Source organism: Cordyceps militaris (assembly GCF_000225605.1).
Source record: "Cordyceps militaris CM01 unplaced genomic scaffold CCM_S00006, whole genome shotgun sequence".
Lineage (NCBI taxonomy): Eukaryota > Fungi > Ascomycota > Sordariomycetes > Hypocreales > Cordycipitaceae > Cordyceps > Cordyceps militaris.
The window spans coordinates 377,565-395,160 of record NW_006271974.1 but is presented as its reverse complement, the minus strand read 5'-3'; the positions used below and the strand labels follow the sequence as shown (position 1 = coordinate 395,160).

General features: G+C 54.8%; 4 protein-coding genes across 4 annotated transcripts; 2 read left to right on the top strand and 2 right to left on the bottom strand.

Moving 5' to 3' along the window:
• Positions 1-25: 25 nt before the first annotated feature.
• On the bottom strand, positions 26-1,207 carry CCM_07417 (uncharacterized protein; the record flags this gene model as incomplete). Its single annotated transcript, XM_006672558.1, has 4 exons — positions 26-259; positions 332-847; positions 953-1,080; positions 1,165-1,207. 4 exons carry the CDS (start codon positions 1,205-1,207, stop codon positions 26-28), a joined length of 921 nt encoding a protein of 306 aa, XP_006672621.1.
• A 425-nt stretch (positions 1,208-1,632) lies between these two features.
• CCM_07416 (pentatricopeptide repeat protein) lies at positions 1,633-3,966 on the top strand (the record flags this gene model as incomplete). The annotated part of the gene is made up of 2 exons (XM_006672557.1): positions 1,633-2,028; positions 2,119-3,966. The coding sequence occupies 2 exons, from the start codon at positions 1,633-1,635 to the stop codon at positions 3,964-3,966; spliced, it is 2,244 nt and encodes a 747-aa protein (XP_006672620.1).
• Positions 3,967-6,252: 2,286 nt separating this feature from the next.
• CCM_07415 (DNA polymerase alpha catalytic subunit, putative) lies at positions 6,253-10,996 on the top strand (the record flags this gene model as incomplete). The annotated part of the gene is made up of 4 exons (XM_006672556.1): positions 6,253-6,300; positions 6,479-6,779; positions 6,835-6,938; positions 7,004-10,996. 4 exons carry the CDS (start codon positions 6,253-6,255, stop codon positions 10,994-10,996), a joined length of 4,446 nt encoding a protein of 1,481 aa, XP_006672619.1.
• A 1,293-nt stretch (positions 10,997-12,289) lies between these two features.
• Positions 12,290-16,471, bottom strand: CCM_07414 (eukaryotic translation initiation factor subunit eIF-4F, putative; the record flags this gene model as incomplete). Its single annotated transcript, XM_006672555.1, has 2 exons — positions 12,290-16,120; positions 16,190-16,471. The coding sequence occupies 2 exons, from the start codon at positions 16,469-16,471 to the stop codon at positions 12,290-12,292; spliced, it is 4,113 nt and encodes a 1,370-aa protein (XP_006672618.1).
• Between the last annotated feature and the right edge of the window lie 1,125 nt (positions 16,472-17,596).

Sequence of the window (17,596 nt, the reverse complement as noted above, 5' to 3'; positions counted from 1 at the left end):
CGCGCAGAGAAAGGGAAGGCCCTGCTCAGGCGCGTCCTCCGCGACGACCGCCACGGCCACCACGCTTCCCAGCAACCATTCTATCACTAAATAGGTCGCCGCTCGCTTGGTTACTGTTGCCAAACACGCTCTGCACCACGTCGGCGCCAGCGAAGACCCTGCTGCCGTCGGCGACCTGCGGGTTGCGTTGCTGCCCCGCGCTGCCGCTTGGCTGGTAGCCGCCAACTTTGGGATACACCTTGAGGATGCGGCCATCGGCCTGTCAAATCATTGTCAGCTTGCTATTTCCACACAAAAGCTGTCCGGCTGCGCTGCCCTGGATGAGTCGTACCGTCTTGTCGTTGAACGTCTCAATGACGCGCTCCGCGCCCTCCTTGGACGCAAACACCATTTCCATCATGACAAACGGCTGTATCTTGACGACGGCACAGCGAATCATTTCGCCGCCAATCGGCGTCATGGCGCTTTCCACATCAGCCGGCGTCGTGCCCGGCGCAAAGTTTTGCCCCATGACGGCAAACGGGCCCGCGAGCCCGCGGATCGAGATGCCCTGCTGCGGCGCCACTGATTCTCGCACGTTGACATGGCTGCGCGCAGCCTTGACCCTGCTGCTGCTGCCCTGGATGCCGTCAATGTCCATGGCGTCGGCGGCCGCGGCCAGTTTGGCCTGGCGCGCCGCCGCTCGCCGGGGCAGATTCTGGCCGCCGGGGAGCGTCACGCGGGCGCCGAGGGATGTAGAGGCCGCACCACCTCGTAGCGTGTGGTGCAAATCGTGCGTCCATTCGCCGTCGAGGTTCCCAACAGGGACGCTGGCGCGGCGGGCCGAGGTAATGGCGCGCTGTGGAATCTGTATCGTTCCGGGCGGTTAGTACCGTGTACAGCATCGTCTTCGCCAGAAGCAATACGAATTGCGCAAGGGTGTAAAGAGGGGGTCAGGAGGAGGGGTCCGTACCTTGCGCACGCCGACGCGACTAGCAAGAGACGGCCCAGCTGCGGCCTTGAGCTTGGACGGCGCGCTTTGGCGGCGGCCCTTGGAAAAGATCTTGCTGGCGAGCGCTTCATTCTTCTTTCGCTCGCGGCCTGTTTGGAAGAGTAATATGTCAGTCGTGAGCTATTCGATAGCGCCGGAGGGATGGGTGGGCATATTGGAGAGGCCTGCAGTACCGTCTTTGATGATCTTGTCGAATTCCTTGGCAACGGGAGCCATGGTGAAGGCGAAAGCGAACTGCGTAGCTGCAAAGGAAGCGCAGGAGATGAGAAATTGATGCGTATCCTAGAAAACAAAGCGACAATAACAACTCAAAGTTATTGCCCTGTTGTGCTTATTTATTTTTTGTTGACCTGTTTGACAGAGAGCGTAAGCGAAGCGGCAACTTTGCTAACCAAGGGGCGCGGCGCGCGTTGTCCGTCACACGGCCTTATCTTATCTTGCGCCGCTCCATCTGGCTCGGCGGCGGGCAAAAAAAAAACAGGTCTAGGGGTCGCTTCGACATTGATACATGCTCAATTTCTGTTTCCTTTCGTCGCTAACCTCGTCTCTTTTCGGCCAGAACAGTTTTCTACATTCTTCAAATTCGAAGGTTAAACTCGTTCGTCCATGCGCTTTCTGCGACGACCAACCGACCGATAGCAATGTCTGCTCGTGTGCTCGGCGCCGCAGCTTGTCTGCGCCGAGTCCTACCTACAACAGCGGCGCGCACAATACGAGTGATACAGCCCGCAGGCTTCGTGGTGGGAAGGCGGTACGCCTCTGTGGATGCAACGACATCAGAAGTTGAGCCAGTCGACGCGAGGAGGAGCAAGAAATCGTCAACCAGGGCGGTCGTGAAGCAGCTCGAATTCATCAGCGATCCTTGGGTCCTAGGCAAATATATTGAAGACCTGCTTGCAAAAGACAAGTTCGAAGATGCCTTGAAAACAGTTGAACTGGCGAGCAAGAATATGGACACCGTGGTATCATGGAACCATCTCATCGACTACCTGTTGAAGCAGCAGCAAATAAAGAGAGCTATGGCAACCTATAACAATGTACGCCAGTCCTGGCTGCTTACCTTGTGTGTCCTTTCCCTAATACAAAAAAGCTGGTCGGCTAACAAATTCCCCCTTGACCAATCACAGATGAAGAAGCGTGCACAATTTGCCAACGCCCAGACGTACACCATCATGTTCCGAGGCCTCGCCAAGTCGCAGCATCCCAAAAACGCCGTCGCGGAGGCCACCAAGCTCTTCCAGCAGCTCAAAAACGATCGCCGCCTGCAGCCCAATACGATTCACCTCAACGCTGTGCTTAGCGTCTGCGCGCGCGCCTACGACATTGACCAGCTCTTCCTCGTCGCCGGCGAGCTCGAGGACCTCGGGCTGGCGCCGACGGCCGCCACGTACGGCGTTATCTTCAACGGTATGCGCCAATACATGTGGCGCGAGTACAACGACCTCGACAAAGAGACCAAACAGGCCAACATGGATAAGATGATTGCCCGCGGCCAAAATATCTGGGTCGAGGTCCTGGACAAGTGGCGCCAGGGCCGGCTCAAGCTCGACGAGCCGCTTGTGTGCACCATGGGTCGCCTGCAGCTCCTGTCCAAGGACCGCAAGGAGAAACTCCGCGTACTGGATCTGCTAGAGCAAACCATGGACATCCCCAATCTGGTTACCCAGGCGAAGCCGTTGTCGGCCACGTCCCAGGAGCCGTCCGAATCCGGCGTGGTACCGAATCCCCAGCGCAAGGGCGGCTTCGTCCAGCCCGGTCAGAACACGCTCGCCCTCATACTCACCACGCTCCTAACGGGCCGGCAGACGGGCGCCGCCGCCGCCTACTGGAATCTGCTCGTCCATGACAACAAGCTCATACCTGACAACGACAACTGGCTGCGCATGATTGGCGTGCTCAAGTCGTCCAAGTCCAGTGCACAGGCCGCGCAGATTCTGGACACGCTGCCCGCCACCGGAATTGAGGTTGAGGCGCGCTCCTTTGGCATCGCCATGGAGGCCTGCGTCCGCGACAACATCAACCCGCACGTCATGACGCACGCGACACGCATCCTGCGCACCATGCAGGCCCGCCTTGCCCCAACGCCCGACATGCACACCATGCGCCTCTATCTCCGCGTCGCCCTCGTCAGCCACGCCGCCTTTCGCGGGCGCGCCAGCACCGGCGACGAGGTCGGTGCCAAGGCCGCCTATGGCCGCCAGATCGCCACGGCCCTCGCCGAGCTCTGGCACCCCTACATTGAGCTCTACAACAAGTACTTCAAGAGCGAGGCCGCCACCTCGGCCGCCACCGGCGGCGACAAGCGCGCCGCTGGCATGCTGTACACCAACCAGAAGGAGGTCATCGCCCTCGGCCGCATCATGGTCGGCGCCTTTTCCAAAGTCATTGAGGAAAAGATGCTGCCCGGCAACAACAACCGGGACATGATCATTGCCTCGGCCAAGATCAACAAGGGCGTCACCGCCTTCTTCGCCGACAGGGAGCTACGCGAGCCCAAGCTCAACACCCAAGCGACGGCGGCTCGGAAGCGCGCCGATCTGCAGCGGCCGCCGCAGCAGGACGAGGACGGGAGCGCGAAGAAAAAGTCCTTGTTTGACATTGAAATGCCGGAGCTCAACGACAGAGTGGCTGGTGATGCGAAGCATACGAGCCAGTCGCGGCCGGGCGCCGACTTTGTATGGAACACTAGGAAAATGAGCGCTCAAAAGGACAAAGCGAAGCAGACGCAGTACAAGAAGAGCGAGTGGGATGCCCAAACGCCAGTGATTGATCGATGGATTTCTCTGTCGGATGGGAAAGATGACTCAGCAAAGCTTGAAGAAACACATAATGATGGCTTCATCCCCATCAAGCCTGCAGCTGAGGATGCGGCAGCCAACGCTGGATGCACAGGAGAACTCAACGCCGCCGCATCGGACAGCGCCGACCGAGCCAATGCATCTCTCTGGGCTTCCCTCATGGCTAGAAAAAGCTAACCACATTGAAGAGTTGGCCAGTCTGTGGTCTGGTCCATGTATTATCATCACGTCATGTATAAAACGCATATAGAAGCGACTAATAAATGCACTTGTATATTAATCTATTCTAATCCCGCATTACGGCAACATCAATTAACGCTACAGGCGCGTACCTAATAATTACCAATCAGTTCCTGTATTGTGTCGTGATCATCTCGGCAAGCGCAAGCGTTACCTCCCAACCAGTCAATGCTGCGACTTCCCTTCATCGAGGGTAGGCTTGGAACGTTCGGCCAACGTACTAGATAGATTTCATAGGGGTAGTTAATACACCGCAAGAGACGGTCTACCATCGCAAGCACCGTCACTGGTGACAGTTGACAAGAGGCTGTCATCCTTGTCGCTATCCTCCGAGCGGTGGCGATAGGACTGGATAAATCTCGAGTTGGATTCTACTGATGCTTGGTCTTGCTCTTGAACACAATCTGCTGGGGACTGCTCTAGCCGTCGGAATTTGCTCACAAGAGCTGCCACGGAAGGTGCCGAAGAGTTTCTTCCTCGGTTAGCCCCAGTTGTCCGACATGGATCTTCCGAGTCTGTTGCATTGTCTGCACTACCCATGGCCAGGGAGGATTCATGGCCACGCGATGTGCTGTGTGATAGAGCAGACGTGCTGTCCACATCTCGCAAGCACATGCTGTCTTCGTCAGCTAAATCAGGAGGAGAAGCGGCTTCGGTGTTGTTAGCAGCTGAACTGTCCGAACAAACATCGATGTTCGCATTGGTGTTCTGAGAGACGGTGTTGTCGGCGTGGGAACTGCCGCTGCTTAGGTCGAGGTAAGCAGCTGAAATTGTGGTTTGTGCAGCGGGGAGACACTCTTGCGATCGGGTGCCAGCGAGCTGACTTGCCGAGGTAGATGCACCATCGGACACGACTTCCTTCGCGGCACTGGAGGTACCAGTATTTTCAGGTTCACTGCATTCAGTATCGACTTCGTGAGAGTCGTGGAAAGGCGATGTAGTATCTGCGATTTCCTTTGGCAGGTCTGCCAGTGGCTTGGATGGTTGCAGAGGCTCATCTTGGGACCTTAGTTTAGTCCAAATCTCACCGATTACTGGTCGAGGCTGAGGGGTGTCGACATAGATTGGCACCATAAATCTGGGTCTGGGAATAATTTTGCTGTCTCGAACTGCAACGGAACTTGTCGGAGAGGTTGAAGTAGGGAAACTCTTGGTGAAATCTCCATATTTGGTATTGATATCGTTGACGGCTTTATCAATCCCATCGCAGAATATGGACGATTTCTGAAAGCCATCTAGAGCAAAATCGGGTAGAGCATCAAGTCGTGGAGGTGCGGAGGATACGGGTGAAACAAGTAAATGTCCGTCAGGAATGGAGGCAGAGCGTTCAGGGATTGGAACCGGGAGAGAGTAGCGGTTTTGCGAGGCGTTTGCAATGAGCAAGCAATGAGAGCCCTGAGATGCAACAGCTGACATGGTCGTATCGGTTCGATCAGTGTTACGAGAGTCGGGATCCGTCTCCTTCGTCATCCTCTCTCGCGAGCATTTTACTTTGATGCCCTGGACAAGCTCCCCGAGACTTTTTCGGCGACGAAACTGACGAACAGGAACTATGAGGGGCCCAGTTAGGGACTTGCCAAGAAGGTCAAAATAAGTGAGTGCCGCCTACCTGGAGACGCATCTTTCGAGGTCACATTCATTGTGCCGTTGTGGTTGTGCTCATCCGAATGATCATCCGCACTGGAGCGGGAGCCGGGTTCGGCATGAGAGGGGTGTAGGCTGCGAAACCATTTACGGCCGTCGGGGCCGGAGCGTGTAGGTCCCAAGCAGCCAGCAGTCGATGGAGGACGTGGGCGAGCTTTCCACAGCCGCTAGCTGTCCGAGGCGTCGGCTTTGTCACGCTTTTTGAAAAAGTGAGTCATTCCGGCGGATATGTATGAAGGACTGAAATATTGGTAATGGGAGGGTGAGGGGGACGAAATGTTCTTAACCAAGGAGCAGCTGACTGGGCCGAAAGGTGAAGGACGCAGATTCGTGCCGATACTGGCTTCCGGGTTTACGCAGCTCAAGGGCGAGGTATTGGAAAGTTGTAATGTGGTGACGGCAGCCATAGCAACCGACCACTTTTCTAGTTCTGGAGCAGGCGCTAATTGAAACTTGGAAGCAGGAAGCAAGCTGGAGATAAGTGATGGAGATAAGTGATGGTTGAAAGAAAGCATCTATCCGAGCTGGGGCAGCCATTGAAAACCACGCTAGTCCCAATTAGCAGTTGTGCAATGTGCAATGCACTTTAGCGGCGCGTCTCACACCAACGCGACGCGCTACAACGCCGCAAGAACGCGCCCCCTTCTACTAGGTAGGTAGTTAATGTGGTCTGGACGCCCCTCTAACGGTTCCTCATCCATCGACAAACATGCACCGGTGGCCCTACCTTGCCGCTTACCACCTAATCGACTTTTTTGTTTCCATGCTCCTGTCCTCTCAGTAAAAGCTGTTCTAGCCATCACAGCTCGTCATGTCCAAGGTCAACCACAGGGCCAAGCTCGCAGAGCTCACGGCCCTTCGCAAGGCTGGCAAGAAGGCATTTGACAGCTACAAGGTAGAAGACGTCAATGCCCTCTACGACGAAGTGGATGAAGATGGCTACAAGAAAATTGTCAGAGATCGCCTGAACGAGGATGATTTTGTTGTTGACGACAATGGCGAGGGCTATGCCGACGACGGTCGTGAAGACTGGGACCGTGTCCGTCAGTACGATTCTGAAAGCGATCTAGAGGAACGTCCTACACGAGGTCGCCAAAGCAAAGCCAGTCAGTTGGCCCTCTCTTCGTCCTCTTCCCTCCCTCAACTGCTAAACCAGCCCAGACAAAGCAAACCGCCAAGCAGAACAAGCCAAGCGAGATGCCAACGACCGAAACATTAGCGAATACTTTACAAAGAACCCGACCAAACCGCAACAAAAACCCAAGGTGCGACCACGTTCCGCAAGCAGTATCTCTCATCAAGGCTCAGGCTAACATGCCCTGACAAATAGATCGTAAAGACGGACGACGATGTTGACTTCATGGCAAACCTCCTCGGAGAGGTTGATAGCAACATCCCCGCTCCTGCGCCGCGGATTCCAAAACAGGAGCGCTCGGGAGAGCGCCGCAAATCCAGGGCGCTTTCGCCTGCGCCAGAACCCGCCGGAAAGAAGCAAAAGCGACTACACGCACGACTATTGTCGCCTCAATCCACCGCACCTCTCAGCGACGACGACGGATACATGCCGCCTCTAGATGAGGATCCGGTACCTGCCAGCGATGTTCTAATGAGCGACCCGGCCCCGTCATCCCCTGCTGCCAAAGTAGCGCAACGCAAAGCCCAGCTGAAGCAAGAAATCAAGAAGGAGGACTCCGACGACGAGGAAACAATCGAGGTTGCCCACGCGGCTTCTGTCACGACAGCCTCTGTCAATTTGGCCAGCTCTCGTCCAATCAAGAAGCTACGCAAAGAAGAACTTTACCCATCTCCAGCCAGCTCGTCACCAGTCAAGCCGGTTGATGACGTTGACTCCTCGTCTTGGAACAAGTTGACCGAAAAGCTTAACGTTGTGAGCAACCCTTCAGAGACTCGCGGCCTAGGAAAAATGGACCACAACGATGCCATCGAGGCTGATGGCAGTCTTAACTTCTTCTGGACCGACTACATCGAGGTCAATGGTAGCCTGTGTCTTTTCGGCAAAGTCCTGAACAAGAAGTCAAAGGAATACGTCAGCTGCTTTGTCAAGATTGACAACATCTTGAGAAAGCTGTACTTCTTGCCACGTGAGCAGCGCCTTCGCGATGGCGACCAGACTGACGAGAGCGTCGAAATGATGGACGTTTACACCGAAGTCGATGATCTCATGACCAAGATGAAGGTTGGCATGTACAAGATCAAGGCTTGTACCCGCAAATACGCCTTCGAGCTTCCCGGAGTGCCCAAGGAAGCGCAATACATGAAACTTCTCTATCCTTATACCAATCAACCTATAGACCCCAATGTCACTGGAGAGACATTCTCCCACGTTTTTGGATCTAATACAGCACTGTTCGAGCAATTCGTATTATGGAAGAATGTCATGGGTCCTTGTTGGCTCAAGATTCAGGACGCTGACTTTGGCGCCATCAAACACGCCTCCCACTGCAAACTGGAGGTGTTGGCCGAGCACCCGAACATGTTGTCGGTCGCGACCGACTCGGATAACCTTGATGCGCCTCCTTTGACTATGATGAGTGTCGCCCTGCGCACTGCTTTCAATTCTAAAGAGAACAAGCAAGAAATCCTGGCTATTAGCGCCAGAATCTACGAAAAAGTGCTTCTTAGCGACACGACCCCTGCTGAGAAACTGCCCTGCAGAACGTTCACAGTTATTCGGCCTTATGCCCAAAATTTCCCCTTGGGCTTTGAGCAACTTGCAAAAGCCCGTAAACGAGGTCTTATTGTCATGAAGAAGCAAGAATCAGATATTCTCAGCTTCTTCCTGGCACAGATTGATGTTGCTGACCCTGACGTTATCCTTGGTCACCAGCTTGAAGGTGTCGACTACAGCGTTCTCTTGAGTCGTTTACAAGAGAAGAAGACTCACGGTTGGTCAAGACTAGGAAGATTCAGAAGAACCCAATGGCCACAGTCCCTGGGCAAGATGGGTGGGAATGTCTTTGCCGAGCGTCAGATCATTGCGGGCCGATTACTTTGTGATTTGGCAAACGAAGCAGGCAAATCTGCCATGTACAAGTGTCAGACTTGGAGCTTGACAGAAATGTGCGGTCTATATCTCTCTGGTGATAACCCTCGTCTCGACGTTGATACCGAGACTGCTTTAAACAGCTGGGCCAAAGAAAAGCAAGGCCTCATGGACTACATCACCCACATGGAGGCTGACACGTATTTTATTGCTGCCCTGGCAATCAGCGTCCAGATGCTTCCACTGACAAAGGTCTTGACTAATCTTGCTGGCAACTCTTGGGCACGCACCTTGACAGGCACGCGCGCTGAAAGAAACGAGTATATTCTTCTCCACGAATTTCATCGCAACAAGTACATCTGCCCTGATAAGCAGACTTTCCGCGGCCGCCAGAAAGCTTCAGATGAGAATGAGGAGGAAGCGGGACAGGGCAAGAAGAAGGACAAATTTAAAGGTGGCCTTGTTTTCGAACCTGAGAAGGGTCTGTACGACAAGTTTGTTCTTGTCATGGACTTCAACTCTCTGTATCCCTCGATCATTCAGGAGTTTAACATCTGCTTCACGACGGTCGATCGCACTTCTTTGAGTACCGATGAGGACGCTGTGCCCGAGGTGCCCAAAGATCAAGACCAGGGTGTTCTCCCAAAGCTGATTTCGACACTTGTTGGGCGACGTCGCCAGGTCAAAAGTCTAATGAAGGATAAATCCGCTACGGCTGAACAGCTTGCCACGTGGGATATCAAACAGCTTGCCCTGAAGTTGACTGCCAACTCCATGTACGGGTGTTTGGGATACACGAAGTCGAGATTCTATGCCCGCCCGCTTGCGGTCCTAACCACATTCAAGGGCCGTGAAATTCTCAGAAGTACCAAGGAGCTCGCAGAAAGCAAGTCTCTACAAGTCATTTACGGCGATACCGACTCAGTCATGATCAATGCCAACGTGGACTGTGTGGCCGATGCTTTCAAGGTCGGCAACGAATTCAAAAAGGCGGTTAACGAGCAATACCGTCTCTTGGAAATTGACATTGACAATGTCTTCCGGCGCATTCTTCTACAAGCCAAGAAGAAGTATGCTGCCATCAACCTTGTCGAGAAGGACGGCAAATTCATCGAACAGATGGAGGTCAAGGGTCTAGACATGCGACGTCGCGAGTACTGCGCCCTTTCCAAGGAGATTTCCAAGCATCTTCTAGATGAGATTCTATCTGGCGCCGATACCGAGGCTGCTGTTTCGCGCATCCATGAATATCTGAGAGAGATTGCCGCCAAGATGCGTGAGCAGACTATTCCCGTTGCCAAATACATCATCTTTACGCAGCTTGGCAAGGACCCCAAGGAATATCCCAACGCCGACTCCATGCCTCAGGTCCAGGTCGCACTCCGCGACATTGCCCGAAAAAAGAACGTTCGCAAGGGAGATGTCATCTCGTATGTCATTACAGGCGATGGCAAGAGCTCTGAACCACCCGCCAAGCGAGCTCACGCGCCCGGTGACCTCAAAACTGACACGACGCTGATACCCGACGTCGAGTGGTACCTTGGCAAGCAAATCTTCCCTCCGGTGGAGCGTCTTTGCGCCAACATTGTCGGCACCTCCACCTCACAACTCGCCGAGCAGCTCGGTCTGGATGTACGCCGCTACAACTCTCTGCAGACGCAGCAAAACAGCGCAAGCGACGACCTCGAGATCCACCCCCTCGAGTCTCAGATTCCCGACGAGGTCCGTTTCGCCGACTGCGCGCGACTCTCCCTCCGTTGCCGCAAGTGCAAGTCCTCAACGCCATTCGAGGGTCTGGCCGTGGCCCCCGACCGCGTCTCCGCCTCTGGCGTCGTCTGCGGCGCGTGCCACAACGTCATCCCCAATATCTCCATTGTGGCGCAGGTCGAGCATGCCGTCCGCGTTCAGAGCTCGCGCTACTACGAGGGCTGGCTGGTCTGCGACGACTCGCAGTGCGGCAACCGCACACGCCAAATGAGCGTTTACGGCACACGTTGCCTCGGCCCCAAGGGCCTCGCTCGCGACTGCCTCGGCCGTATGCGCTATGAGTACACAGAAAAGGCCATTTACAACCAGCTTGTGTACTTTGCCAGCCTCTGGGACGTAGAACGCGCCCGTGCCCGCGCCAGCGCCCCGGACGGCCCCATGCCCAGCCAGGACCGCGAAAAGGTCCTCGCCCTCGCCGAGCACAACCGCGTCCGCTTCGGCACCGTCAAGGGCGTCGTCGACCTCTACCTCGACAAGTGCGGCCGCCAGTGGGTCGCCATGGACTCGCTCTTTGCGCGTCTGGGCTTCAACAAGCTCCTGGCCGTATCATGATGACGATGGGGAGAAAAGGCGGTTTGAGGTGTGTGTTTTTTCTTCTTTTCGTGGGACTATGTTCATGGGCGTGGCGTTTGCAAGGCTAGGCTAGCAGGAATTGATTGAGTTGGCAAGCTGGGATTTCAAATGTGGGTTTGTTCTGTATTCATGTTCTACTTAGTCGTGTTTTGTTGGCTGGTTTATTCTCAGTTTTCGCATCTTCTAAGGGCTGTCGTTTCTGCTTCACATCATAGCCCTGATAAATCTACAGGTATTTACAACCATTTGCATCGTCACAATTCACCATGACCCGATTATCTTGTCTCACATGTCTCTGGTGTTCCCCTGCAGGCTACGCAGAGTTGCTTTTGAGATGTACCGACTACGATGTTGTATTTACACACCTCCCTCTGGGACCAACGAGAGCACTGGCGCAGTGGGACTTCACGCATAGCATCAGACTTGAACAACAAAATGTATATATATTCTTCTCAATGACTGCTCCGTCTGTTCCTGCAATTAGATGATGTACAATAAAAAACAGCTACGGCAAAAAAAGCTCTAAATCCGCAGGCCATTCGCGAGACAAAACCAAGATTATGGTGTTCTCCACACAGAAACAAGGCGAGGGAGACGGCTTTGATCCTAAATGGAACGAGAAGATGATGAAAATAGAGGTAATGGAATAAAAGAAAAAGAAGCCCAGCCCCACGAGGGAGGTTCTTCCAAAAAACAAACTTTTTGTCTGCCTCGTCCAAAGCCTTCTTCAGTTCGTTTCCTCTGCATGAAGCCAAGACAGCCATCGCGCATTAACCATTATGCAGCTCAAGTCGTTCCTGGACATGACACCAAGGACTCCCAATCATTGACTTCGTGTCCAAGAATTCAGCTTCATCAAGAGTGGCAGGCCATTGGCAAAAGAGAGAGAGCTAAGTTCGTCCAAGGCCAACTGCTCCGAGACCGGAGAAAAATCAAAACAAAGGTCCATTAGGTGCGCAATGCACCAAACGCGACAGGTCGGTAACTTCGAACAGGTAATCAACACATGGGCGAAGAAATAACAGCTTTCCCCTTTTGGTCCCGGACAGTGCTCCCTCCTCGTCTCTTGGAGAAGGCCTGTGCTAGTTTCTGGCTCAAATGTTCTATTCGGCGAGGGTATCGTAGATGAAGTGCGGCGCAACTGGAGGACACGTCGAGTGAAATCTTTGAAAATAAAAATGCAATGGAAAAAATCAAGATGAACAGAGTCCCGCCTAGTCTATCACCCGAAATGCAAGACACCGAGAATGAAAGAAACAAAAAAATGATTACTTATTCGCTCTCTTTCTTGTCACTGTCAGGGACAGCTTTTGACAGCGCCGGGGAAGCAGCGGCGGACGGGGGGGAGGCGGGGTTCTCAGAGTCCATGGTGGCAAGGAGGCTGAAAGTATTGGAGTTCTCGCGAGTGGGGGGAGTACCGGCGCGGGAAGACATGGCAGAGTCCTCGCCCCGTCCGAAAGAGCCACCAGGGCCCATGCGACGACCACTGTTGCTGCGAGAAGAGAACATCGAGGTAGGACCAAGAGTGATGTTCTGGCTCGAGGTTCTGTTGACGGAGCCCTTGAGACGTTTCAGATCATCCATGCCAACTTGATTGCTTGTCTGTTGGGTGTAGCCAGCGGAAAAGTTGCGAGCATCACCACGGCCAACTGGAGGACGTCCGCCACCACGCTGGTTGCTTCTGGCGGTCTCTTGGGCCTTGGCGGCCTGAGCGGCTTCAGCTTCGATACGGATCTCCTCGAGAGTCTTGGGGGGTGCCAGGCCGCTAGTCTTGCCTCTCCAGCCAGCCCTGCGCAGGTCGATAATGTCCATGAGCAAGAACTTGATGCGGCTGGGAAGCTCAGGAAGGTCGACCATGGTCTGGATGCGCTCAAAGTAGGCATCCATCATAGGACGACCCTTTTCAGTCTCGTCAAGGTTGGCGCCAATGGTTCTCAGCAGCTTGCACAGCGACTCGACCTCAGCCTCATCAGGAATACGCTTGTAGTCGACAAGCTTATGCACACACTCGTGCATAATGCGTTCCGTAAGCATGCCCAGCTTGTAAAGTTCACCAATGAACTGAACAAGACCGAGACCGCGACGCTTGGCAGCGGCACCTAGGTAATACTCATCAGACATGAGCTTGACCTCGCCGTTCTTCTTGCCTTCAGCAACGTCCTTCTTCTCCTCCTCCTTGGGGGGGTCGGCCACGTTCGTAGACCAGCCGCGCTCAAAGTCTTCTTGACATCTGTTGAGGAGATACTTGCGGAAGAGATTGCCACCACTGACAATGTTGCCATTCTTGTCTTTAATTCTCTCATCACGGACGTCAGGGCTCATGGTCTCAAGCATGCGCTTGCAGAACTTGGCATACATGGAAGCCCAGTGAGACTCGTCAGTAGCCTTCTCAAAAGTGAGTTGAATGACTTGGCGAAGGGTGCGGCCGTCCGATTCATCCTTAGACTGCGATGCAATGACTAGAATTTGGTCGGAAATTCTGTCAAACTTTTCGGGTGTCATCTTGTTGAGGGCGGCCTTTACCTTTTTCTGGACATTCTCGGGATCAAGGTATCCGGCGTTGGCAGCGGAGTTGGCAACAGCGCTCTTGCCGATGCTAGTGGGCTTCCAGCCAGTGGAAGATATGGTAATAGGTTTGACATCCTGGTTGGCAGTGAGCGGCATGGTCTTGGAAGCTTGCACGTCGTTACGGCGGCTACCGCGAGTCTGGCGACTGCTCTGGCGAGGAGAGTTGGGACCAGGACCGCGCTGAGAGCCAGAGCGAACCATGCCAGCGGAACCAGGGAAGGAAGCGCCAGGACGCTGGAAAGAGCCCAGGGGGTTGATGCCGCCAGGCTTGCCAGGAAGAGCACCACCGGACATACCACCGGACATACCACCACGGCCAGGGGGTGCGTTGAAAGGACCGCCAGGGAATCCGGCACCGCCACGTGAGCCCTGTCTAGGGTTACCAATTGCGGGAGTGCGGATACTAGCGCGGTTGCCATCGCCGTCACCAATGAGGGACTTGACCTGTTGGTGAAACTCGATAGAGGGTTGTTCGGTAAAGACCTTCTGGAATTGCAACAGGAAGCCAGCGTCATATCTGAAGGTCTTACCCTTCTTAGCCACAGCAGCGTTCAAAGCAGGGTTAGGTGAGTGGATGCCGGCAGGGTAGACGTCCTGCTCCATGACCTGCAGGAAGCGAGCAGACTTGAGGGACTGCATGGCAGGCGTAGGCTGAGGAGGCTCCACGGGCTTTGTGTTCAGGGGAGCGAGGTTCAGGGCCGCAGGCTTCGCGGCGCGCTTCTCCGACTGCCTGCTCTCGGCGGTCTTGTCGCCCTCGATCTTCATGTCGGCAAGCTTGTCAGTGACTGAGTCGACGTTGCCCTCAGCGCCCTCAGCGCCGCCAGAGCGAGCCTTGGCAAGGGCTTCACCAACGGACAGTGTTTTGCCAGAACCTTCTCCCTCGTTGCGCTTGCGCTCGCGCTCCTCTTCGAGACGTTCCATCTCACGCTCTTGCTCACGCAACTTGCGGTCTGCATCTTCGGCGTTAGCCTTGCGGTTAACCTCCTCGTTCTTCTTGGCCTCGGCCTTTTCAGCCTCTCTGCGTTTGCGATGTTCCCCTTCCTCCTTTTCACGGCGAGCATCTGCCTCTTCCATCTCACGAATCATGCGTTCCACCTCATCCTCGTCAGGGTCGTCATTCTTGGCAACCTCGGCAGCCTTGGGCTCCTCCTTGACAGCAGCTTCGGTCTTGGGGGCCTCTGAGGGCTTGGTAGCGGGAGTCTCAGCCTTTGGAGCAGCAGGCTCCTCAGTAGCAGCAGACTGCTGTGTTGCGCGCTTTATCTTCTCCTTGAGCTCGTCTTGGATTTCCTTGGCGGTCTTAGGGGTGGCCTGACTGTCGGTGCGCCCGTGAGAAGGAGTGCTGGGTTTGACGGGAGGAGGAGTAGGCGTCGAAGCAACAACCGGAGGAGTTCGGACCGGCAGAGGAGCTGGGGAGACAGGGGCTTTGAAGGAAGAGGTGTCTACGACCTCACCAGCCAGGTTCTTGATCTGGATAGCAGCGCTCTTGCGTGGCATGACAAAATTGCTGGCGCCCTTGGGGACATTAGCACCTTGGGCTTGACCCGAGGATACAACGACGGGCTGGCTGGACTGGCTGGCGCTGGTAGGACGCTCTGGCTGAGAGGGGGTGCGGGACATGCTGGTGCTCTGCTGATGGAAAGTGGGGGGATATTGCTGGCCATAAGCGGCGGTACCCTGGGGAGGACCACCCATATAAGGGGGGACATTATTGTAGCCGTAGGTCATGTTGATGGGACGACCGTACTGGTCAACCTGTTGAGGCGGGTAGCCATAGTTCTGATGTCTCATAGTTAGCAGTCGTTCAAAACCTCCGTTTTCAGGAGACAGGTCAAATGAGTTGGAGTTGGGATTATTGATGGGGGCGCTGTGATTTGACTTTGGTAGAATCTCAGAGTTGTTCAAGCCACCACGAGGCTTGGAAGGTACATTATGCATGCGAGGCTGCATCTGGTCCGACTGCTCAGTAATGTCGCTGAGCTGCGGCGGATTGATGTAGCAAGCATGGTACTTCACCGTAGAGCCGGCTTGGCGTCGCAAATCTGATAAAACCTTGTCTTGCTCACGTCGATGGGGGTACTTTTTGTGCGATTTGGAAAACACTCGGGGAAAGGGGTACTGTACTTGTTGCTGCTGAGGAGCCATAGGTGGCGGGTAGTGATACTGGGGTGGCGTCTGCATGTGACCGTGCATGTTGGCGGGAGGCATGTTTGGCGTGTTGGGCATGGAGGAGACCGGGGCAGGGCTACGGTTAGGCTGATGAGGCGAGTTGGGGTAGGGCATGCCGCGTCCCTGAGGCTGGAAAGCAGGAGGCATGCCGCGACCCTGACCGTTGCGGAATTGGTTGTTGGGAGGGTAGCCCATCTGGTTATTGTAGTTGTTGTGATGATTGTTGTAGCCACGACCGCGTCCGCCCTGGTAGTTGCCTCGGTTGTTGTCGCCATGGAGAGAGTTGGTTGACTCACGTCGAAAGTGAGCACCTGGCTGCGTGGGAATAGCGTTCGAGTTGGGAGGGACAGAGCCCTGTCTCATGTGGCGCTGGGTTCGAGTGTTAGCTATATAAAGGGACAAGGAAACAAGACGGCGTTGTAAAGGGGGTGTGCTTACCTCGCCATCGCTACCTAGACTGCCGAAGGTCATCTGGCCACCAGCCTGCATGGTGGGCGGGCGACCGCCGCTGGCTGAAGGCTGCGGGATAGGAGAGGGTGAGTGAGCAGGAGAAGGCACACGACCAGCGTTGTTTGCTGCGGGGATAGCCATGGGAGCAACGTTGCTGGACTGAGGAGTGCTGTGGGCCACGGAAGGGGAATCAAACCCGAACTGAATGTTGGATTTGTTGCCGGCGGGGGCCGGAGGGCCGCCATTTACGACGGGATTGGGGGCCGCCATGTTGGAAGATCTCTTGAAGAGTGATCCGAGCCGTTGATTGCGACCTTGGGAGCCACGGACAACGGCGGGAGGAAGAATGCGCGTGGACTGACTGGCCGTTTACTGTAAAAGGCGAGGCAGCACAAGTTGCATTCTGCGAAGGCGAAGGCGTAGAAGAGTGACCACCGCAAAAGAGGATGGAAGCCTGACGCGAGGTAGGGTCGTCAAGGCAAGAGTAGACTTTGGCGCAGCAGTCGGAGAGAGAGATGCTGGAACCGAAGTCGAGAGGGTGTTGTTTGTCGATGCTGCTTCGGGGTAGGCGACGGCAGGAGTTGATTAAAAGAGGTAGTCGGTAGGTGCGGTGCGGTGCGCGTGTTAATAAAGAGAGCAATAGTCGAGGGTGGAGAATTGCGAAATGGCGAGGTCGAAAGAAAGAAAGAGTTCTCGTGGAGCAAACTGGAGAAAAAAAGTTTGCGCCAAAAAGACGCTTGAAAAGTGAATGAAAAAGAATAGGCGGGCCGAAGGAAAGTAGGTATATCGAAACACGCTACAGTATTATCGGCGAAGAGAATCCGGTCGAGGCTAGAAGAAGAGGAAACCTTGCGTCGGTCCGTCTGTCGAGCCAAAGAGCGACCGGGGGAGAGCTGGCGAGAAGCTTTCTTGTCGTGGGACAGGACAAGAAAAAAAATCCCGTGGATGATGTGGTGTGGCGAATAGGAACTGCGAGAGGGGAGGTGTCTCGAGTAGCTTCTGGTACTGTAGACTCAGAAGAAGAAGGAATCCAATGCCCTGATGAAGAAGGGTAAGGGATGTCGGTCTGGGGAAAAAAGAAGTATTTCCACCGGACCACCTGGGATGTTATTGGAGTGGTGAGGGTTTGGAGAGGAAGTCGTGCAGAAAAATTTTGGGCGAGGAAGATGATTAAGGGTGGGTGCGGGTGTGCGGTGCGCGGGTGTGCTGGGCTAGGCTGGGCTGGGCTGGGGCCAGGTTGGTGCGCTGGTGCTCTGCGGCTTTCTTGTGGTCTCCGTGGTGTGGTGGTGCTTTGGTGCCACACTGACAGTGGCAAGGCACAGTGAGCGGGTCAATCAAAGGATGGGAAGGAATTAGTGAGAGGGAGAGTCGCATCGCCACGCCCCCCTGTTCCCT